Source organism: Pristiophorus japonicus, chromosome 13, assembly GCF_044704955.1.
Source record: "Pristiophorus japonicus isolate sPriJap1 chromosome 13, sPriJap1.hap1, whole genome shotgun sequence".
Classification (NCBI taxonomy): domain Eukaryota; kingdom Metazoa; phylum Chordata; class Chondrichthyes; family Pristiophoridae; genus Pristiophorus; species Pristiophorus japonicus.
The window spans coordinates 19,373,106-19,396,906 of NC_091989.1; the positions used below are offsets into that span (position 1 = coordinate 19,373,106).

A 23,801-nucleotide genomic window follows, 5' to 3' on the forward strand; every position below is an offset into this window, starting at 1 on the left:
CCTGCAACTATTTTCTATGTTTCTATGTACCGTGATCACTTTTACTGAAACCAGTTTCATTTAGTTCCAGACTTTTTAAACTGAATTCCAATTGTCAAACTGCCACGGTGGGATTTGAACAACATTATGTTTATCCATATGTTTTTTGAATATAAGGAGTGACTTGTACATCAGTATAACCCATAGGCATTTTTTTAATTCTTGAAGAGTTAACTATCATAGAGCAACTTACCCAGCAGATTTCCCGGTAGCTAATGGTCAGATTGCGCCTTGAGTACTGTGTCCAGTTTTGGTCAGCGAGATGGCAGGGTGACCAGTGCAGTGCAGAGAGAGCCACAAGGGGACTGAGTTTTGAGAATAGTCTGTAGACTCTGGGCTCTTCATCCTTGAAACGGGCGACTGAGAGTGTACCTCATAGAAGTATCCGAGTTGGTAAATGGTATAGAAAAGAAAAATCTACTTCAAATTCAATTGTAATCATTGAACAAAGATCAAACTAGTGCAAGGCAAATTTAGGACTGATGTCAGGAAGTCCTTTGTATAAAGAGTGATCAATGCTTGGCTTGAACTTCTGGATGGGGCAGTGGAGCAAAGACCCTACAATCATTTCAGAAACATGCTGCTGCAGTTTTATGGGATAGATAAGCTAGGATGGGCCAAATGGCCTTCCTCATTTGTACCTGTCTTATTACCTAGAACCTTTAAGATAAAACATAGGAAGTTATTGTCAATGCACCTGGTGCCTTTAATTCTGGTTTGCTATGTGCCTTTTATACACAGGCAATACTACGAGATGCTGTACAACAATCCCGACGAGCTGCTGAACCTGGTGGTGGACCAAGGGGTGAAGTACACAGAACTGGAGTACATCAACGCCCTCAGTCTCCTCCACCGCAGCCAGACTGGAGTTGGAGATCAGACCACACAAAACATGCGCCTGCAGCGCCTCAAAGAGATCATCTGTGAACAGGCTGCTATCAAACAAGCCACCAAGGACAAGAAGATCACCACAGTCTAAAGACCCAGCCACAAAGCGGGGACTCAGTAAAGAACAACTCCAACCTAGTTAGAATCGCAGCTCGGCCCAAAGGCAACTTGCTATTATATTTAGTGTGTGTTTAACTGTTCAAGTCCATTAGTGGTGAAACGTGTACATAGATTATGAAGGTTAAGGTGACACTATTGAACCTTGTTGCCTTCTGAGGGATGTTCTCATTCTCATGGGCTAGCCTTCCTTTCCCTGGCCAACTAAAACTGAAGCTCAGAATTAACAGCATCCCCCCCCCCTGCCATATTTTCCTCCTTTGGCATCTCACACAGCTGCCTCATACTATACCCCTGTGCTTCCTCCTTCACCTCAGAAGGTTGGATCACCATCAGTGCCACCCAATGATCAGCCAATGTCTTATGATAGTGTCCACTCTGCCCACACACACACACTTCTGTTAATGCAGTACAGTACTCCTTTGTTAACAGCTGGCAATCTCGCCTGCCCAAAGATGGCAACTTAAAATCAGCCAATAGATTTTGATGCACTTCCTCTCCCCTCCCCCCACCCTCCCAAATTGGCAAGTGTCCAGTTGACATTTCAGTTCGTGACCATAAAGCATAAGCTGCTAATAAACTAAAAGGTTGAGTTATTGCAGTGATGATGATCTGCTACTTGTGCCATTAGCACATTTAATAAATACAGTATGTCATCCTGTTAAATTTTTCAAATTGACACAGATAATGTCAATATCGCAAAATCTGCACGGTTTGAATCCAATGTTCGACAACTGAAGTTTAGACAGGAGAGTCTGAAGCGGGACATAGTTTGTGCTAAATTTGATGATCTCACTTGGAGTTTAAGGGTGCAATATGAAAACCTGACACAATAGCGGATGCTTATCTGAGGTTGGGGCTAGGCTTTATTGCTGTGCAACATAGAGGGAGCTCTGTTTTGTATCTTATCTTTTCCACACCTGGGATCACTTGATGCCAAATCTGGGTGTTCGAGCTGGGAAATGTTTCATTCTCTGGCATTGTCCTGCCTCACCTTCAAAAACTCCCCACTCCCACCCTCCACCCCCACAAAGCGCCATGCGTGCAGCTGTAGCCGACTGTGCCTGTGGTCACTGGAGAGAAGGAGCGCTTTAGATACTGTTTAAAACCTTCCGCAAGACATCAGCAAAAACTCAATCCGATAAAAAAAAATTTGAATAATGCACTACACTAATCAAACTAATTCCTGTATGAAAACAGAATGTACTACAATGTGCTGGCAGGAGCACTATACTTGCACTTCCTTCCAAGGGGTTCAGAATGGACCCCAGATACACGCTTGCAAGCCAGTTGATTTCACCAGGAACTTCCAAATAATAAACATTGATTTCTTTATTGACTCTGATTTACTCTGCACCAACTGAACATTCAGTTGATAAAAAGCTCCAGTGATGGACCAGTGGGTCAAGGACTCGCCTGATGTAGCTCACAGACTCTGGGCCAGGTCCCAGTCTGTGTGGGGTTAGCTCATTTTAGCCAAGGTGGCATTTAGGACATTTCAATTGGCTTCTGAACCCTGTGGCTAAGGAAAGAAAACTCTGGGTGGGGTGGGGATTCTTGCCCACTCCCCCGTGCAGGCGCCAGCCCAGGATTGGGCTCAGGTGCGATGCTCCCTCTAGTTGAATAGCCTGCTGAATCGCTGAGCTGCACAGATGAGAAACAGTTGGTCTTAGAGGGCAGCTGCTCATCTTTGGAACCATAAATTCAGGACAGAGGAGAGAGAATGGAGCGAGAAACTAACAGAAATTGATAAACAGCACAGAACAGGTTTGTCTTGGATTATTAAATATCAGCTGATCTCTGAATTATAGGAGACATCTTGCATGACTGAATAAAGATGAGGACGTGCGCAGACCTGGTGCTTAATTGTGTAAGAACTATGAGTTTCATGTAAATGATTGGGTTACATGATTAGGCAAATTCCACTGAGATGAGCGGGTGAAAATAAGGTTAGTGTCCAACTCGGCTGTAGTGAGATTAGATTATCTGTGCTTGGCCCCGATTAATAAATGACATTTACGCAAAACTCATCGGAGACTATTTGAACTCTTCAAAATCTCATCTAATTGGGTTTTATTACGGTGCATCTGGGAGATTAATGATTATTGCGTGGGTTTTGAAAGGAGAAGAAGATGTGCTAAAATGCCCAAATGAAAAGCAGACTCCGTATGAGAGGGAGGGCCTCAAGCCAATAAAGAGTTTTACATAAGAAACAGATGCAGATGAGTGGGCCCCACACACAAAGGAAATCATCAGCGAACGGAAAAGGCTTGTGTTGTGTTGAGGTGATTTTCGAGTCTTGTCAACTGCTTAATGTACGTCAATGTAAATCACTTGACCCAACTTTCAGTACTGCCTTTGCACCTGTCTCCTTGGATTCATTCGGCCAGGAGAGCAGCGGCAGACTTCAAAATTTAACGATGGGAGAGTGAGTGGGTGAAGGAGTGTGTTTTATTTTGTTTCTCTGCAACAATTTCCAGACTGCCCCAAGACACATGGTAACAGGGCCTTTACATCAAGCATGGGATAAACTCAAGGCCACAGGTATTTATAAAAGACTGAAAATAAGTTGGGAGAGTTTAGTTGGAGCTTTTCAAAAATAATTTTTTTTTGTTTCTGGTATGTGTAGACCAATGAAAAGGGCCGTGCCCCCCCCTCCTCCTATATGGCACCAATCCCCTTTTGAATTTGTGCGTGCCATAACAAGTCTGTATGCAAGTGAGACATTCTGCGACACCAATATTCCGTACACTCCAAATTATTATGGCTTTTGTCAATAGAGGCAGCAGAGGACGATGTCAGTGCAAGTCGGGCTAACTCTAAATTTAGGGCTGGTCAATCGCAAAAAAAACACTTGTACAGAATTATCATTCAAAAATCTGTTCATTGTTATTTAGATTCGCAAAAAAGGAATGGATGTTTTCTGATTCCAGTCCCAACTTCTTTGTATACATGCTCCCAACTACATAATCTGTATGAGATTTACTAATGCACTGCATGAACCAATGACTACTCTGTCCTTTAATATGCGCGCAAAAAATACGCTGCAATAAAGTTGGATAAAAAGTTGCTGGTCAGCATTCTTGAGCTTGTCTTTTTTTCCTCCTGTTTCCATCGGAGAGGCAAGCCTTCTGCAGTGACGTGCCAATGCACAGCATCAAACGTGTTGAGTTGAGTTTTACTGATATCCCGAGCCCAGCTTTGGCACTGTTGGAAAAGCACCAGGGAGGGAAATTCGGTTGAGGAGTCTCCATTGGGCTGCGCTCAACTGCCTCCTGGCTTACAGTTGAAATGACAACCCATAAACCGTGCACTTTCTCTTCTCGGTTGCAGGGAAGGACCCCAGTGGGGAAGTGGAGTGGGAGGGTATAGAGAAAAGATTTGGGGTAAAAAGAGAATGACAGGCACTCAACAATAAAAAAGGGGGATGGGAATAAATAAAAGGTCATTTGATTCTTGATTGCAGTCTCCTTTTTGGGCCCAACACCTGCCTCCACAAAACCCGATCCTTTCACTCATTCCCATTTCAGGATCTTGTCCCGATGAACCTGGGGACTGGGAGAAATTTGGAACTCAGCAGAGGAGGACAAAGGGTTTGATTAGGGCAGGGAAAATGGAGTACGAGAGGAAGCTTGCAGGGAACATTAAGACGGACTGCAAAAGCTTCTATAAATATGTAAAGAGAAAAAGGTTAGTAAAGACAAACGTTGGTCCCCTGCAGTCAGAATCGGGGAAAGTCATAACTGGGAACAAAGAAATGGCAGACCAATTGAACAAGTACTTTGGTTTGGTATTCACTAAGGAGGACACAAACAACCTTCCGGATATAAAAGGGGTCAGAGGGTCTAGTAAGAAAGAGGAACTGAGGGAAATCCTTATTAGCCGGGAAATTGTGTTGGGGAAATTGATGGGATTGAAGGCCGATAAATCCCCAGGGCCTGATGGACTGCATCCCAGAGTACTTAAGGAGGTGGCCTTGGAAATAGCGGATGCATTGACAGTCATTTTCCAACATTCCATAGACTCTGGATCAGTTCCTATGGAGTGGAGGGTAGCCAATGTAACCCCACTTTTTAAAAAAGGAGGGAGAGAGAAAACAGGGAATTATAGACCGGGCAGCCTGACATCGGTAGTGGGTAAAATGATGGAATCAATTATTAAGGATGTCATAGCAGCGCATTTGGAAAGAGGTGACATGATAGGTCCAAGTCAGCATGGATTTGTGAAAGGGAAATCATGCTTGACAAATCTTCTGGAATTTTTTGAGGATGTTTCCAATAGAGTGGACAAGGGAATAACCAGTTGATATGGTGTATTTGTACTTTCAGAAGGCTTTCGACAAGGTCCCACACAAGAGATTAATGTGCAAAGTTAAAGCATATGGGATTGAGGGTAGTGTGCTGACATGGATTGAGAACTGGTTGTCAGACAGGAAGCAAAGAGTAGGAGTGAATGGGTACTTTTCAGAATGGCAAGCAGTGACTAGTGGGGTACTGCAAGGTTCTGTGCTGGGGCCCCAGCTGTTTACATTGTACATTAATGATTTAGACGAGGGGATTAAATGTAGTATCTCCAAATTTGCGGATGACACTAAGTTGGGTGGCAGTGTGAGCTGCGAGGAGGATGCTATGAGGCTGCAGAGTGACTTGGATAGGTTAGGTGAGTGGGCAAATGCATGGCAGATGAAGTATAATGTGGATAAATGTGAGGTTATCCACTTTGGTGGTAAAAACAGAGAGACAGACTATTATCTGAATGGTGACAGATTAGGAAAAGGAGAGGTGCAACGAGACCTGGGTGTCATGGTACATCAGTCATTGAAGGCTGGCATGTAGGTACGGCAGGCGGTTAAGAAAGCAAATGGCATGTTGGCCTTCATAGCGAGGGGATTTGAGTACAGGAGCAGGGAGGTGTTGCTACAGTTGTACAGGGCCTTGGTGAGGCCACACCTGGAGTATTGTGTACAGTTTTGGTCTCTTAACTTGAGGAAGGACATTCTTGCTATTGAGGGAGTGCAGCGAAGGTTCACCAGACTGATTCCCGGGATGGCGGGACTGACATATCAAGAAAGACTGAATCAACTGGGCTTGTATTCACTGGAGTTCAGAAGAATGAGAGGGAATCTCATAGACACATTTAAAATTCTGACGGGTTTAGACAGGTTAGATGCAGGAAGAATGTTCCCAATGTTGGGGAAGTCCAGAACCAGGGGTCACATCTAAGGATAAGGGGTAAGCCATTTAGGACCGAGATGAGGAGAAACTTCTTCACCCAGAGAGTGGTGAACCTGTGGAATTCTCTACCACAGAAAGTTGTTGAGGCCAATTCACTAAATATATTCAAAAAGGAGTTAGATGTAGTCCTTACTACTAGGGGGATCAAGGGGTATGGCGAGAAAGCAGGAATGGGGTACTGAAGTTGCATGTTCAGCCATGAACTCATTGAATGGCGGTGCTGGCTCAAAGGGCTGAATGGCCTACTCCTGCACCTATTTTCTATGTTTCTATATCTCGCAGAAGATTATTCACCGCTCATTTGGTTGCAGTACATTTCATTAATATACAGCTCTTCAATAAAGGGACTGTTGTCATATCTTGCTTATGTTATTTAAGCTTATAATCATGACTATTGGCCCTTTGCTTCTGGTTCTACACATAGAACAACTTCTCGGGTTCCGTTTCATTCATTCCCTAAATAATTTTAAACGCTTGGAAGTATTTCTTCCACACCTCCTCAATTCGTTTCCTCATCTATAATTTGAGACTGCAAAGCCTCTCCTTGCAGATCAATTATCCAAATGGCAAGATCATTTAAGAATAAAAATGATCAGAAGTGTAGAGCTGCATCATGGTTCCTATTGGAGTCTGTGGCCACACTGAACTTGAGCTGTTCCTCTCAGAGTGGCTGCATTTGTTGAGGTCGGAGTCAAATGTTAAATATATTGTTCCAATTTCCCTCCATGCTCTTCAGAAGATGCTGGTTAGTGCTGGGGGTCAGCTCAAGGGGCACCACCCGTCCCCCAATCTTCAGGTGTGAGCCTCAACAGTGACTGTCATCAGGCTATTCAACCACGGGGGCATGACAGCTGAGCCTAACTGTTCTTGCCTGGTGTAAACACACATGCATGTGTGTGCCAAATCAAACTTGGGGTCTATGTAGCTGTGTGCAACACCGCATGGTGATTTACCCATTAAGCCAATGAGGCAGCATAGCTTTCTTAAAGGAGAAATTATGCATCCGAATTGACAATTAAAGAATTAACTTTCACATAAAATGCCTTGCACAACATCCTAATGCACTTCACAGCCAATGAAGTACTTTTTGAAGTGAAGTCACTTCTGTGATATAGGAAACAGCCAATTTGCGCACAGCAAGATCCCACAAATTGCAATGAGATAAATGCCCAGATAATCTCTCAATAATTTTGGTTGAGGGATAAATGTTGGCCAGAATACCAGGAACACCCTCCTGCACTTCTTCAAATAGTGCCATGGGATCTTCCACATCTATCTGAGAAGGTATTTTAACATTTTCCCTGAAAAAGACTAGCTAGATTATGTGCTCCAAGTGTCTGGAGTGGGTCTTGAACTCACAGCCTTCTGACTTAAGATGGGAGAGTGCGACCACTGGGGCTCTTTTCTCTAGAAAAGAGATGCTGAGGGGTGACCCAATAAAGCAATTTTGCACACAGCAAGATCCCACAAACAGCAATGTGATGGTGACCAGATAATCTGTTTTAGTGATGTTATAAGACAAGAGAAAAGTTGACTTTTATTTATAAAAAATGCAGGCATTTTAGAAATTTTTAGGACAGTAGCTGAAGCCAGATATGTGGCAGCTCTGTGCCTGTTCGTATTGGACGGCAGCAGTCGACCCCAAGAGAACACGGAGCGAGTTACCGGATACAACAGTTTTTAAATGTGTAGTGAGTGTGAAATCTGGTGTCTGTATTCACTATAAGAGCACATCTTGTTACCACATGTAAAATGATGAACTGCTCAGAGCCAAGATATAATGGGGGTGGGAGTGTACTTTACTTTGGTGCATTAAAAGTGCACTAGGACCATCTAGTGGGAATCGGAGGGTAGTGTGCAATTTGTTTTCATGATTCATGTTGATTGATGTACATAGACAACAACAACAACTTCGGACGAAATTGCCGCATCTTAAGGCCGGTTACCACCGTAAGTCAGCGGCCATGGAGTGGAAAGGCCACCGACTTTTGGTGGAATGGCCGCTGATTGCCCAATTGCCCTCCCGGCGGTGCCCCGATCTCCCCTCTCCACCCTCCCCCCCCCCCCCGCCCCTGCCGATCCGTGGTAAGCACGTCATCACTGTACGCACCGCCAATCTAACCCTCCGATGGCGACATTGCCCTTGGGCAGTCTTCGGCCCACCAGGGGTGCCAAAACAAGCATTTCTTCAGTTGTCCAGTGAGGCTGTGGCCTTCTGCAACAGCGGTGTGGCTTCCCTTAAAGAGGAGGACGCACTGCCGCTGCCGTTATTTTGTCGGCTGACTGCCGTGTCAGACCGACAAATTTGCCCCCGGGTTCGGCCGGGCCGCCAACAGGCTGCCTGCCACTGCCCTCTTCAGTGCCAGGCCGCTGGCCCAGCCAAAGTCCTCCCTGGTGGCCTGAAGTTTTATAATCACGGAGGCTCTCCCCTTTAAGTGAAGGGGAGAGCCATGGTGACGCGGCGCCATGATGACATCATTGCAGCGGTTCCTCCATTCCGCACCCAACTTCTGCCCCTCAGTTGCTGTCACGCTGCTTATCCGTCCTGCAGGTGTAGTCACCGCCCCTATTATGATGGAGTTCCGGATCGGAGAGAAAAAAAACCAAAGAGCCGAATGTCGCTCAAGAGGCGACCTTAACTGCAGCTGCGGTAAAAACCCGTTTCAGTTGGGGGGTAATTTCTACCCCAATGTATTTATATAGCGCCATTAACATAGTGAAACATCCCAAGATGCATCACAAGAGTATCATAAGACACCGAGCCGCATAAGGAGAAATTAGGGCAGGGCTTGGTCAGAGAGGTAGGTCTACGGAGCATTTCAAAGGAGGAAAGAGGGATAGAGGCGGAAAGGTTTAGGCAGGGAATTCCAGAGCTTAGGGCCTAGGCAACAGAAGGCACGGCCACCCATGGTGGAGCGATTAAAATCAGGGATGCTCAAGAGTGCAGATATCTCGGGAGGGGACTGGAGGAGATTACAGCGATAGGGAGAGGCAAGGCCATGAAAGGACCAGGCATTGCTTAACCGGGTGCCAATGTAGGTCAGCAATAACAGGGGTGAAGGGTAAACAGGACTTGGTGCGAGTTAGGACATGGGCATTCGAGTTTTGGATGACTTCAAGTTTACATAGGGTAGAACATGTGAGGCCAGCCAGGAGTGAGTTGGAATAGTCAAGTCTAGAGGTAGTAAAGGCATGGATGAGGGCTTTTGCAGTGGATGAGCTGAGGCAAGGGCAGAGACGGGCGATGATACGGAGGTGTAAATAGGCTTTTTTAGTTATGCCGCGGATATGTGGTCAGAAGCTCATTTTAGGGTCAAATATGACAATAGTATGGTTCAGCCTCAGGCAAATGTTGGGGAAAGGGATAGAGTAGGTGGCTAGGGAACAGAGTTCATGGCGGAGACCAAAACAATGGCTTTGGTCTTCCCGATATTTAATTGGAGATCGTGGAAGGGTCGAGAGAAGTGGTGTTGAGGTAGAGCTGGGTGTCATCAGCTTACATGTGGAAAGTGACGCTGTGTTTTTGGATGATGCCGCCAAGGGGCAGCATGTAGATGAGAAATAGGAGGGGGCCAAGGATAGATCCTTGGGGGACACCAGAGGTAACGATGCGGGAGCGGGAAGAAAAGCCGTTGCAGGTGATTCTCTGGCTACGATTAGATGGATAAGAATCGAAATAGGTGAGTGTAGTCCCACCCAGCTGGACAATGGTGGGGAAGTGTTGGAGGAGGATAGAGGTCAACCGTGTCAAAGGCTGCATACAAATCAAGAAGCACGAGGAGGGATAGTTTGCCATTGTCACAGTCACAAAGGATGTCATTTGTGACTTTGATGAGAGCCGTTTCAGTACTGTGGCAGCAGGAAACCTGATTGGAGGGATTCAAACAGTTCTGGGAAAGGTGGGCACGGATATGTGAGGCGACAACACGTTCAAGGACATTTGAAGGGAAAGGGAGGTTGGAGATGGGGCAGTAGTTTGCAAAGACGGAGGGGTCAAGGGTTTGTTTTTTGAGGAGAGGGGTGATGAGAGAGGCAGATTTGAGGGAGCGGGGGGATAGTACCTAGGGAGAGAGAACAGTTAACAATGTCAGCTAAGGTTGGAGCCAGAAACATAAGTTGGGTGGTCAGCAGTTTGGTAGGAATAGAGTCGAGGGAGCAGGAAATGGGTCTCATGGACAAGGTAGTGTGAAGAGGTCATGAGGGGAGATCGGAAAGAAACTGGAGAAAGGTGAGAGTTCAGGGCTAGGGCAGGGGGGAACCTTGGAATGGGCTCAGGGAAGGAAGAGAAGTGACAGAGGCAGCTGAACGGATGGTCTCAATCTTACAGACAAATAAGTCCTTGAGCTCCTCACAATTGTCAGAGGTGAGGGGTTTAAGAAGACGGTTAGCAGTAGAAGTCAGGGTTTATCTTTGCATTCTAGCATCATTCTGGAATAGTGACCAATTTTGGCAGATGAGAGCAGGACCCGATAATGCTTTATGTGGTCCAGTCAGATCTAGCAGTGAATGGCTAAACCAGTTGTCCGCCATATCCGCACAAATCTGCATCCCTTGACCGCCCTCCTAATGCTGTACTGAGCTGTAGCATAGGACAGAAAGAAAGAACGCAAACAAGCCAGTTAAGTACTTATTTTTTTGAAGTGTAGTCACTGTTGTAATGTAGGAAACGTGGCAGCCAATTTGTGCACAGCAAGCTCCCACAAACAGCAATATGATAATGGCCAGATCATCTGTTTTGGTGATGTTGGATGAGGGATAAATATTGGCCAGGACATTGGGGATAACTCCCCAGCTGTTCTTCGAAATAATGGCATGGAATCTTTTACGCCCACCAGAGAGAGGAGACGAGGCCTCGGTTTAACGTCACATCCAAAAGACAAATGGACCTCATAGTTTATCACGTTAGGTGCTGGAAACATAATGTATAGGTACAATGTTTGAGTGGCAGCATCTGAAAATGTAACTGAATTAGCATTTGCAACAGCATCGATGAATAATTTAAGACACAAGTAATCACAATTCCGCCTTTGCAGGCTGATTTTAATGTCTGTTATGCTACATTTGCACCAAGGGCCCATAACACTGGGTCTCCACCCCTATTTCTATGTTCATCAATGTGAGAGATGTTAGTGGTGGTGAATGGATCGCATTTCAGGGACTGAGTGTCAGCACGAGTGCCCCATGCCAGTTGCACAGTAAAGCTCCCTCTATTCTTCCACAACTATGTGCCTCTGTATCAGCCTCGGAGGAACAGCACTTCCTGCACCACACATGGCATTTTTAAGGTTTCCCCATCGTACCATCCTGATTAACTGTTATGCTGGATGTCCCTTTGAAAAGTCTCCAATGACATAATCACTAGATGACTGGATAGGGTACAGTACCGGGTACAGTAGTGTGGCAGTTATGTTACTCGAAGAGTAATCCAGAGGCCCAGATTTATCATGCAGAAAATGTGAGTCCAAATCCCACAATGACAGTTGTAAGAAAAATTTGTAGATTTAAAAAAAAGAGGTATCAGTAAAAGTGACCACAAAGATGTCGGATTGTCATAAAAACCCAACTGGTCTTTAGGGAAGGAAATTGGCCTATATTTGACTCTGGTCCTACACCAACGTGGCTGGCTTTTAATTGCCCTCAGTCGTGGCCTAGCGAGCCACTCAGTTGTATCAAATTTGAGGGAAACTAGGGGTTGGTCAATAAATGCTGGCCTTGCCAGTGATGCCCACATTCCAAGGATGAATAATAAGAAAAATTCAACCAACAAAGCCTGATTGGTCACGCCAACAAGACGCTAGGTACTTTAGGCACCTTCCTGGTAACAACCGCGGAGAATTGTCTTCTTACAGTTCACGTCAGCAAAGAGCCAGGTGGCAAGTAATCTGTTTTTAATGATGTTGGTTGAGGGATAATTATTGGCCAAGACACTGGGGGATAACTCCCCTGCTATTCTTGCCAATAGTGCCATGGGATCTTTTACATCCACCTGAAAGGCCAGGGCCTCGGTTTAACATCTCATCCGAAAGACATCACCTCCGACAGTGCAGCGTTCCCTCAGTACTGCACTGGAGTGTCAGCCTGGATTTTTGTAGTTGTCTCTCTGGACTTGACCCCCCCCCCCCCGCTGACTCTGAGTTGACTATACTACCACTGAGCTCACCTGATATTCTGCCAAGCATTCCTCCCTCACCCAACTGCACCAAAACAACAAGTCAGCTGGTCATTCATTTCATTTGCCATTTGTGGGACCCTGCTGTGTGCAACTAGTTGCCATGTTGCCAACATAACCACAGTGGCTGCACTTCAGAAAGTAATTCATTGGTTGTAAAACACTTTGGAACATGCAATAATTAATAGATTTTTAAAAATGAATTCTTCTACACTGGGATGCGTGAATGGTTATTCTGCGGGATCCTCCCGATCGCTTACACCAATTCTGCGGATATTTCACCAAACTTACAGCGGACAATCGAGACAACCCCAGCAGAAATTCACCCCTTGGATAAGTTCTGACTTTAGTTAACTGCTGGTTGCCTTACCTGCTCCAAGGGATAGATTGGACTGAATTGGTGCTTTGAATACTGATACTGTTATTTTGTGCTGAATGAATGTGTTAATTAACTTTTGCTAACTGATTGATTTGTGCCTGGTGTCAATGATAGCCCTGGGGTATGGATCAGTTTCTTTTTAAATATCTCGAAATTGTTGCATGGCTTTCCACGTTACAGATTAATTTCCAGGACTGTCGTGAGCTCACTTGAAAGGAAGCCAATTAGCATTGTGATCCCAATCTTTAGACAACGATCTGGGGTCTTAAGCTGCTTTCGTGATTTCTAAACTTACTGAAATAGTTTGTTACCTGGTCTCCATTTTGTCCTTCTTTAAGTTTCTCTGCTTCTATTTCTCTTGGTCTTTGTTTCCCAGGCACCTTCATGATCTTCCATTTTAACAGTCAGATTTTCTGTCAGAATTGACAAATGTTTATTTCTCGTTTTGCAGGTCCCGGGGGAACTGGCCATTTTTAATCTTCCTTCCTCTCCTGCTAGTATTCAAAATCGAATCTTGGCGTCACTCCACCACTCCTTGTTGATTTACCGTGACTTCTCTGCTACGCTTGTTTAACCCCTCCAGGATACTGTTCTATGACCATCACTCATGTATGAACCTAGACAGTCCGTCCTGGCCAATATTTATCCCTCAACCAACATCACTAAAAACAGATTATATCGTCATTATCACATTGCTGTTTGTGGGAGCTTGCTGTGCGTAAGCGTACACTTCAAAAGTACTTCATTGGCTATAAAGCTTTGGAATGTCCTGAGGTTGTGAAATGCGCTATATAAATGCAAGTCTGTCATTTTTCTTTCTTTATCAGCTGCCATCTGAGCTGCACACATCAGTATAAATCAAGAAATAATGGAGGCTTGTAAAAAAGGAACGGCAATAATCATGGCCAATTTTAACCTTCGTATTGATTAGACAAATCAAATTGGCCAGGGTAGCCTTGAGGAAGAGTTCATAGAGTGTATCCGGGATAGTTTCCTTGAACAGTACGTTGCGGAACCAACCAGGGAGCAGGCTATCTTAGATCTGGTACTGTGTAATGAGACAGGATTAATAAATGATCTCCAAGTAAAGGATCCTCTAGGAATGACTGACCATAACACGGTTGAATTTCAAATTCAGTTGGAGGGTGAGAAAGTTGGATCTCAAACCAGTGTCCTAAGCTTAAATAAAGGGGACCACAAAGATATGAAGGCAGAGTTAGCTAAAGTGGACTGGGAAAATATATAAAGTATGGGACGGTTGATGAGCAGTGGCAGACATTTAAGAATTTATTTCATAACTCGCAACAAAAATATATCCAATGAGAAGGAAAGACTGGAAGAGAAGGGATAACCATCCGTGGCTAACTAAGGAAATAAGGGATGGTATCAAATTGAAAACAAGGGCATACAATGTGGCCAAGACTAGTGGGAGGCCAGAGGATTGGGAAACATTCAAAAGCTAGCAAAGAATGAATTAAAAAATGACACAGAGGGAAGATAGATAATAAAGTAAACGAGCATGAAATATAAAAACGGATAGTAAGAGTTTCTACGGGTACATAAAAAGGAAAAGAGTGGCTACAGTAAATGTTGGTCCCCTAGAGGATGAGACTGTGGAATTAATAATGGTGAACAAGGAAATGGCAGAGACGTTGAACAAATATTTTGTTTCGGTCTTCACGGTAGAAGACACTAAAAACATCCTAATAGTGGATAATCAAGGGGCTATAGGGAGGGAGGAACTTAATATAATCACTATCACTAAAGAAATAGTACTCGGTAAAATAATGGGACCAAAGGCAAACAAGTCCCCTGGACCTGATGGCTTGCATCCTAGGGTCATAAAAGAAGTAGCTGCAGAGATAGTGGATGCATTGGTTATAATCTACCAAAATTCCCTGGATTCTGGGGTGGTCCCAGCAGATTGGTAAACCACAAATGTAACACCCCTATTTAAAAAAGGAGGCAAACAAAAGGCAGGAAGCTATAGACCAGTTAGCCTAACATCTGTCGTTGGGAAAATGCTGGAGTCTATTATTAAGGAAACAGCAGCAGGACATTTGGAAAAGCATAATTCAATCAAGCAGAGTCAGCATAGTTTTATGAAAGAGAAATCATGTTCGACAAATTTGCTGGAGTTCTTTGAGGATGTAACGTGCAGGGTGGATAAGTTTTGGTCTCCGTATTAAGGAAGGATATACTTGCATTGAAGGCTGTTCAGAGAAGGTTCACTAGGTTGATTCCGGAGATGAGGAGGTTGACTTATGAAGATAAGTTGAGTAGGTTGGGCCTATACTCATTGGAGTTCAGAAGAATGAGAGGTGATCTTGTCGAGACATATAAGATAATGAGGGGCTCGACAAGGTGGATGCAGAGAGGATATTTCCACTCATAGGGGAAACTAAAACTAGGGGACATAGTCTTAGAATAAGGGACTGCCCATTTAAAACTGAGATAAGGATAAATTTCTTCTCTCTCAGAGTTGTAAATCTGTGGAATTCTCTGCCCCAGAGAGCTGTGGAGGCTGGGTCATTGAATATATTTAAGGCGGAGATAGACAGATTTTTGAACGTTATGGGGATCGGGCAGGGAAGTGGAGCTGAATCCATGATCAGATCAGCCATGATCTTTTTAAATGGCAGAGCAGGCCCGAGGGGCCAAATGGCTTAATCCTGCTCCTAGTTCTTATGTTCTTACATCCATTTCTCTTTCTCAGGGAACACTAGTTAATGATCAACAACAACAACTTGCATTTATAATGTGCCTTTAATCTACTAAAGTGTCCCCAAGTCATTTCACAGAAAAGTTATCAAACAAAAATTTTATACTGAGCCATATAAGGAGATATTAGGAGAGACGACCAAAAGGTTGATCAAAGAGTTACGTTTTTTAAGGAGTGTCTTAAAGGAGGAGAGAGGCCGAGGGGTTTAGGGAGGGAATTCCAGAGTTCAGGGCCCAAGCAGCTGAAGGCACGGCCGCCAATGGTGGAGCGATTACAATCGGGAATGCGCAAGAGGCCAGAATTGGAGGAGCATAGAGATTTCAAAGGGTTGTAGGGCTGGAGGAGGAGGTTACAGAGTTAGGGAGGGGCAAGGCCATGGAGCGATTTGAAAACAAGGATGAGAATGGACTGGGAGCTAATGTAGGTCAGTGAGCACTGGGGTGATGGGTGAACGGGACTTGGTGCGAGTTAGGATACAGGCAGCAGAGTTTTGGATGAGCACAAGTTTATGTAGGATGGCCGGCCAGGAGAGCCTTGGAATAGTCGTCTAGAGGTATCAAAGGCATGGACGAGAGCTTTAGCAGCAGATAAGCTGAGACAGGGGTGGAGACGGGTGATTTTACAGAGGTGGGAGTAAGCGGGCTTGGTGATGGAGCGGATATGTGGTTGGACTCTCATCGCGGGGTCAAATGTGACACCAAGGCTGCGAACAGTCTGGCTCAGCCTCAGGGAGAGGGATGGAGCCAGTGATGAAGAATAGAAGCCCAGCTGATTTTTACCCCCCTCCCTAACCTACATTGAGGTTAATTGTAATTCCCTTTGCTGAGCTCACCTAACGTAACACAGACTGAGGATCGACTTTGGGCCTTGGTCCAGTCGAGCATGTAGGCTCAGCCATTGCGCAAAGGGTTGTGCGTAAGGTTCAATCCGCAATCCTGCTGTCCAGTCAGTGGTGTGCACCAGATTCCACAACGCCACCCAAAAGAAAGTAGCCTGCGTTGTCTATGAATTAATTCTTTTTTTACCACACATCCTGATAATGTACTGAAGGAGTACAAGCATTGGTGCTCCGGGAGCAAGCACATGACTGGAATGGCAGCACCATGTGTTTTGTGAAATAGATATATTGGCACTGGTACTACTGGCAGGTTAGTGATGGGATTCCCAATTGTGATCATTACAATTGGCAATCCAGCTGTAACTAGAGCCAAGCAAAAATCTTTCCAGTAGCGGTTCAACATTATGAAACACAAAGTGGATTTAGATAACACTGCCTCCAGGATCTGTTCCATGGAACAGGATATGTGATATGTTTTCTCATCTACTATAGCATTGCTCGCACCATGTCAGGGGATTCTCTGTTTTCTCAGCACTGGGCCACGATATCATGCACAATACTTTGAATCATGGAATCACAGAAGGAGGCCATTTGCCTGTGAGGCTCTTCAATCAGTCCCACGCCCCTGCTCTTTCCTCATAGCCTCGCAATTTTCTCCCCTTCACATTTTCATCCAATTGCCTTTTGAAAGTTACTGTTGAACCTGCTTCCACTGCCTTTTCAGGCAGTGCATTCCAGATCATAACACTCTAAACTTAGCAGCAAAGGGTTTTTATAAAATAAATAAGGAGAAGCTGTTTTCACTGACAGAAGGGTCAGTAACCAGAGGACACCGCTGTGTAAAAAATATTCTCCCCATCTCCTCCCTGGTTCTTTTGCCAATCACCTTAAATCGGTGTCCTCTGGATACTGACCCTTCTGTCAGTGAAAACAGCTTCTCCTTATTTATTTTATAAAAACCCTTTGCTGCTAAGTTTAGAGTGTGTCTAAAGGCTAGAAGCAAACTGACTCCTTTTGACCTTTTGAGGTCAGAAAAACAAATGGGAAATGACCGTCTTTCTTTCCCATTTAAAAAATATATATTTTGCCTCTAAAATTCAAGCGTGACATGTGAAGTGTGGCGGACACTATCCTTTAGACATATACACTTCAATCTCCTGTATTGTTGCTCAGGGTAAGTCAGATGGCATGTGATTTATAAGAACCAGGTAATGGAGAATGTATTAAGGTGTTACTAAGCCTGGTGAAACCATGTTACAAAGTTTAATTTCCGTTAAGTAACCGCTGGGTGGGAGTCAGAGTTTAATTCCTGTTGAAACTGAAATCATAACCCTTCAGTCCTCTTTTTCTCTTTTTATTTAAAAGGTCAATCAGAGGTTACAGCCATACTATCTCTATGTCAAATGACCGCCGTTGTTTTTAAGTGTCTTGAATAGTTAATTGAGAGTTTACATGGGTTATCGCTCCTATTTTGAAAAATAATGCAATTCTTTCTTTCTGGGGTTTTGGATGCAGAAATCTGAGTACGATGGGCAGAAATGCACATTAGACAGGTCATTTAAAATATTAAGAATATGGGGCTCAATTTTCCCCAATGCTGTTTTTTTGGCTTATTGCAAGAGTTACGTGCATTTTTTTGGGCCCAGACTACTCCAAAAAAAAAAACTTGCAAGTTTCCCCGTTCTAATTTTTTTAATTGGTGGCGCGCCAGTTGTTCTTTAGTTTTGGGGGACGGAGCCTAATGGCTGCGCTGAAAAAGCGATGCCGCCCCTTCTGTGCATGCGCGGGAAAAAAAAGACGTTTTTGACGTGACTGCTATGGGCGGCATGCCCAGTATAGCTCCCGGTCTGCATTCGGCCATTTTTAAAGAGAACTTTCATTCTTAGTGGAAAAATCGGAGCTGCAATACAATATGCACCGCGGCTCAAGGACCAAGAATTTCTCACAGGATGAAGTGGCGGCACTAGTTACTGTAATCGAGGCCAGATGGCACAAGCTGGACACCAGCAGAGGTCACATAAAAGTTTCATCAAAAGAAATGAAGAAACGTTGGAACCAACTTGCAGAAGATTACTGTGCAATGGTGACCACCCCGAGGTCTGGAGGTCAGTGCAAAAAGAAGTGGCAGGACCTTGGTCAAGTAGTTAGTGTAAGTAATATTTTCATTTATTTATTGGAATTGCAATTGTAAATGTGACCATCTGCATGTCCCACCCAGCAGAAAGACACCCTCTCTAAAAAGTTATATTTTCATCTTTGCAGAGGAAGGTGGATCACAACAAAAGAGAAAGAACTCAAACAGGAGGAGGCCCGGCAAATCTGCCCCCAGTGACACCCTTGGAAGACAGGGTCGCTGCTTTGATGGGTCCTGCCTGAGAAAAACAACCACCACGGCACAAGTTGGGCCCACACTCGAGGAAATTCCACATTCTGGCGTTGCTAAATGTTAAGTACTGCGCGGGCTAGCCATGCTACGGTTCATGGGGACGTCTCCGTCAGCTACACTTCGGTTGATGCAATGTGCTATCATTCATCGTGGTCCTTCAAAGGAACCTGCTGCCTGCGCTGTGTGAGCCTACACATGCCACCCTGTCCCCTTCTCTGCTGCTAACCATTTGTCTGTTCTGTTATATTGTGCAGAACTTGAAGCCAACCCTGACGAGGCTGAAGTTGATCCAGAAGAAGATTCAGTTGTGGACGAGCCTGAAGAAGACAACATCTTCCAATCCCATCTTCCAGACCAAGAGCATGGGTTAGGGTGAGGGGCAAGGGGAGGATGAAGCCCCCACTGTTTTACTCACTCTGGAGGAGGTGCAGGTGCCACCCATTGAGGTGCCAGCCCCTTACCTGAATGGTACAAGTGTTGGGACATTCCATGGTTTCTCACAGTCCGAGGCTGGGGATTCCAGTGGGATGCAGTGAGGCAAACCCATGGCCCCACCGTCCGAGGCTGCAGGTCCCTGTGGGATGCAGCGAGCCACACCCAGGGTGAGGAGGGGAAGGAGAGCTCGACAGCGCTCTCCTGAGGTGCAGGATCGAACAGATGTGGTTCAGATGATGGCAATGAGTGCGGAGAGCATTGACCTTACGCGATCATTCCTGGATACCATCAGTGGGGTGGGCGATGAGGTATCGAAACTGTCGGGAGAAGTAACAACACTCTCACGAGAAATTTGAACACTGTCCGGGCACACGAGGGAGGGAATGTCGCAGGTAGTTGATACACCGTCAGGGAACATGAGGGAGGGAATGTTAGAGGTAGCTGCTGCAATAAGGGAACACGCCCAGACCCCACGGCCATTGACAAAATCAACTGCCACTCCCACTCCAATCCCCAGACCAGCCTCTGAAGAGGGTCAAGCCAGGCCTTCCACAGTACCGCCTGCCCACGCCCCCCATCAAGAAGGGTGCTGTAAAGTCCTTACACAATACCACAAATCCACACAAGGCACATTCTATGGACAAGGTCACTCTGTGACCTGCACCTTTATTCACAAGACCAAAAAGTGATGACCCTGCGTGGGACCTCCCTTTATATACCTGGATGACCAGGTGAGGAGTGTCTCCCACAAAGTCACCCCCGGTGGTCAATGTGTGCATTTCTCAAGTATATACAGTATTGCAGTGTTGTTACATGAAGGTTACATACATGACATCACCTCCCCTCCCAATGTCTTATTGGGATCACAGGTTAAGTCTCTCGGGTGGTCTGCGCTCTCTCATGGAGCGCCGCAGTTGGGGCTCTGGCTGTTGAGCCTTGGTATGCGTGTCTGTCCCCTGTGGTGATTCCGGCCTGTCCGGGTTGACCGCCGGGACTGTGCATGCTGCTGAATGTTCTTGTTGCTCGTTCACTGGCGGTGGTGTGAATACCATCTCATGATCTTCCTCAGGTTCCTCAGAGTCCATGCTGAACCTATTTTTTACCTGGTCCAGATGCTTGCGGCATATCTGCCCATTGTTAAGTTTAACCACGATGACCCTATTCTCCTCTTTGTCTATTTCAGTACCTTCAAGCCATTTGGGCCCCAAAGTGTGATTGAGAACAAATACGGGGTCACCAATTTCTATACATCTCCCCCTTGAATTACGGTCATGGTACTCATTTTGGGACTGGCGCTTGCCTTCAACAATGTCGGACAAGACAGGATGAATGAGGGTCAGCCGAGTTTTGAGTGTACGTTTCATAAGGTGCTCCGCGGGCGGGACCCCCGTGAGCGAGTGCGGTCAGGATCTATAGGCCAGCAGGAGGCGCGATAGGCGGCATTGAAGGGTGGGACCTTGAATCCGGAGCATGCCTTGTTTTATGATTTGGACCACACGTTCCGCCTGGCCATTGGAGGCCGGCTTGAACGGTGCTGTCCTGACATGGTTGATGCCATTACCCGAACTGCACTCCCGGAATTCGGAGCTAGTGAAACATGGGCCATTATCGCTAACAAGGATGTCCGGCAAACCGTGGATCGCAAAGACCGCACGTAGACTCTCCACAGTGGTGGATGTCGTGCACGAATTCAAAATGATGCACTCGATTCATTTCGAGTACGCATCAACCACGATGAGAAACATTTTCCCCATGAATGGACCCGCGTAGTCTATGTGAATGCGTGACCATGGCCTGGTGGGCCAGGGCCACGGGCTGAACGGGGCCTCCCTGGGGGCATTTCCCAGCTGAGCACACGTCGTGCACCTGCGAACACAGTGTTCCAGGTCTGAATCAATTCCCGGCCACCAAACGTGTGACCAGGCAATGGCCTTCATCAGCACGATGCCTGGGTGCTCGCTGTGGAGTTCCCTGATGAAAACTTCCCCGCCCCTCTGAGGCATGACTACCTGGCTGCCCCATAGTAGGCAGTCGGCTTGGACGGAGAGCTCATCCATCCGCCTGTGAAACGGTCTGATTTCCCCAGGGCATGCTCCATGTGCGGGCGTCCAATTCCCACTCAGGACACATTTCTTAATCAAAGATAGGAGGGGATCTCTGTTGGTCCAGATTTTGATCTGGCGGGCTGTGATGGGGGAGCCTGCGCTATCAAAGGCATCGACAGCCATGACCATCTCAGCGCTTTACTCCGCTGCCCCCTCAGTGGTGGCCAGTGGAAGCCTGCTGAGCGCGTTAGCGCAATTTTCAGTGCCGGGCCGGTGCCGGATGGTGTAGTCATATGCAGCGAGCGAGAGAGCCCATCGCTGTATGCGAGCTGACTCATTGGCATTGACGATCTTGCTGTCTGACAACAGGGATGTTAACGGCTTGTGGTCCGATTCTAATTCGAACCTCCTGCCAAAAATGTACTGGTGCATCTTTTTCACCCGATAGACACATGCGAGTGCTTCCTTCTCAACGATCCCATATCTCCGTTCAGCTTGAGAGAGCGACCTGGAGGCATAAGCCACAGGTTGGAGTTGCCCCTCAGCATTGTACTGCTGCAACACACACCCAACCCCATAGGACGATGCATCACATGTCAGAACCAATTTCTTACAGGGGTTGTACAGGGTCAACAACTTATTTGAACAGAGTAGGTTACGCGCCCGATTGAAAGCCCGTTCTTCACAGTCCCCCCAAAGCCAATCGCAACCCTTACGCAGGAGCACGTGTAGCGGCTCCAACAATGTGCTTAAGTTCGGCAGAAAGAGTCCCAGAAATGAACGCAACTCCGATGTGTCGCAGGGCTTGGGCGCTCGTCGAATCACCTCTGTTTTGGATTCAGTAGGCCGAATCCCGTGTGCGGCAACCCTCCTGCCCAGAAACTCAACTTCGGGAGCCAAAAACACACACTTAGGTTTCTTGAGTCGCAGGCCTACCCGGTCCATTCGGCGTAGGACCTCTTCCAGGTTGTGGAGGTGTTCCTCAGTGTCCCGACCTGTGATGAGGATATCGTCCTGGAATACGATCGTTCCAGGAATGGATTGAGCAGGCTTTCCATGTTTCTTTGAAAGATCGCGGCCGCTGATCGAATGCCAAACGGGCACCTGTTGTAAACAAACAGTCGCTTGTGCGTGGTGATTGTGGTCAGTAGTTTGGATTCGTCGGCCAATTCTTGGGTCATGTAGGCTGAATGAGGTCCAACTTGGTGAACAGCTTGCCGCCTGCCAGCGTGGCAAAAAGATCCTCCGCTCTCGGAAGCGGGTATTGATCTTGTAGGGACACCCAGTTGATAGTGGCCTTGTAATTGCCACAGATCCTGACCAAGCCATTCGCTTTTAGGACGGGAACAATGGGGCTCGCCCAGTCGCTGAATTCAACGGGCGAGATGATGCCCTCTCTCAGCAAACGATCCAATTTGCTTTCAATTTTCTCCCGCATCACATACGGCACAGCTCTGGCTTTGTGGTGCACTGGTCTGGCGTCCGGGGTGATGCGAATCACTACTTTGCTACCTTTGAACGTCCCGACGCCAGCTTGGAATAGCGACTCAAATTGCTGTAGGACCTGTGAGCATGAACTTCGCTCCACAGATGACACTGCGTGCACATCCCACCATTTCCAGTTCATCTCAGCTAACCAGCTCCTCCCCAACAGTGCGGGACCATTGCCCGGGACAATCCAGAGCGGCAGCCGGTTCTCTGATCCATTGTGTGTGACAGCTAACGTTGCACTGCCTAGTACTGGAATGATTTCTTTGGTATACGTCCGTAATTGAGTCTCAATGCGTTCTAGTTTGGGTCTGCTGGCTTTGAGTGGCCATAGCTTTTTGAATTGTTGAACGCTCATGAGTGACTGGCTGGCCCCCGTGTCTAGCTCCATGTGTACCGGGATGCCGTTTAGTAGGACCTTCATCATCATAGGTGGCGTTTTGGTATATGAGCTGTGAATGTTTGCCACATGAACCCGCTGAACTTCAGCGTCCATTGATTTGCCCCACGAGGTTGATTTTTCCATCCACCTCGTAAATTAGCCTGGTCGCAGGCTTCCTGCACATTCTGGCTAAATGGCCAGTGAGGTTACAATTTCTGCAGGCGAACTGTTGAAACCTGCAAGTCCTGGCAGCATGTCTGCCCCCACACCTCCAGCATGAACTGAGATTCCCATTGTTGTGAACAAAAGAGCTGTTACCAGGCATTCCTCGCTGATTGTCCCTTTGACTGCTCTTGAGCACCCTGTTAGTGGGTGTCAATGGCTCCATCCCAGAACGCATTGTCCACTGGGATGGCATAAATGTCCGTTCAGCCTGCCATTGTCTGTGTTGAAAACCTATTCTGGGTTCTATTACTGCCTGGGGTGTGTCGAACTGCCCTTGCCTGCCTGCTGGACTCTGAGTTGCGTTTATGATATTGACCCCCTGATCCATCGCCACGTTGGGAGTCAGGGTTGCGCGTGTATATTATCTTGGTTTCCTCCTCCCCTGCCATAAAAATCTGAGCCAGCAACGCCGCCGCTTCCAAGGTCAAGACCTTGGTCTCGATTAACTTTCTGA

At 46.3% G+C, this 23,801-nt stretch overlaps 1 protein-coding gene and 1 long non-coding RNA gene across 3 annotated transcripts in view; one reads left to right on the forward strand and one right to left on the reverse strand.

Moving 5' to 3' along the window:
• exoc4 (exocyst complex component 4) overlaps positions 1 to 4,113 on the forward strand; it is a 617,734-nt gene extending 613,621 nt beyond the window's left edge. Inside the window, exon 17 of the mRNA XM_070897190.1 lies at positions 781 to 4,113. Within this exon, the coding sequence (XP_070753291.1) occupies positions 781 to 1,018 (238 nt within the window). The 3' untranslated portion in view covers positions 1,019 to 4,113. The remainder of the gene's footprint in view (positions 1 to 780) is intronic.
• The window catches only part of LOC139278431 (uncharacterized), a 133,642-nt gene that overhangs the window by 87,394 nt on the left and 22,447 nt on the right, over positions 1 to 23,801 (reverse strand). The window lies entirely within an intron of this gene.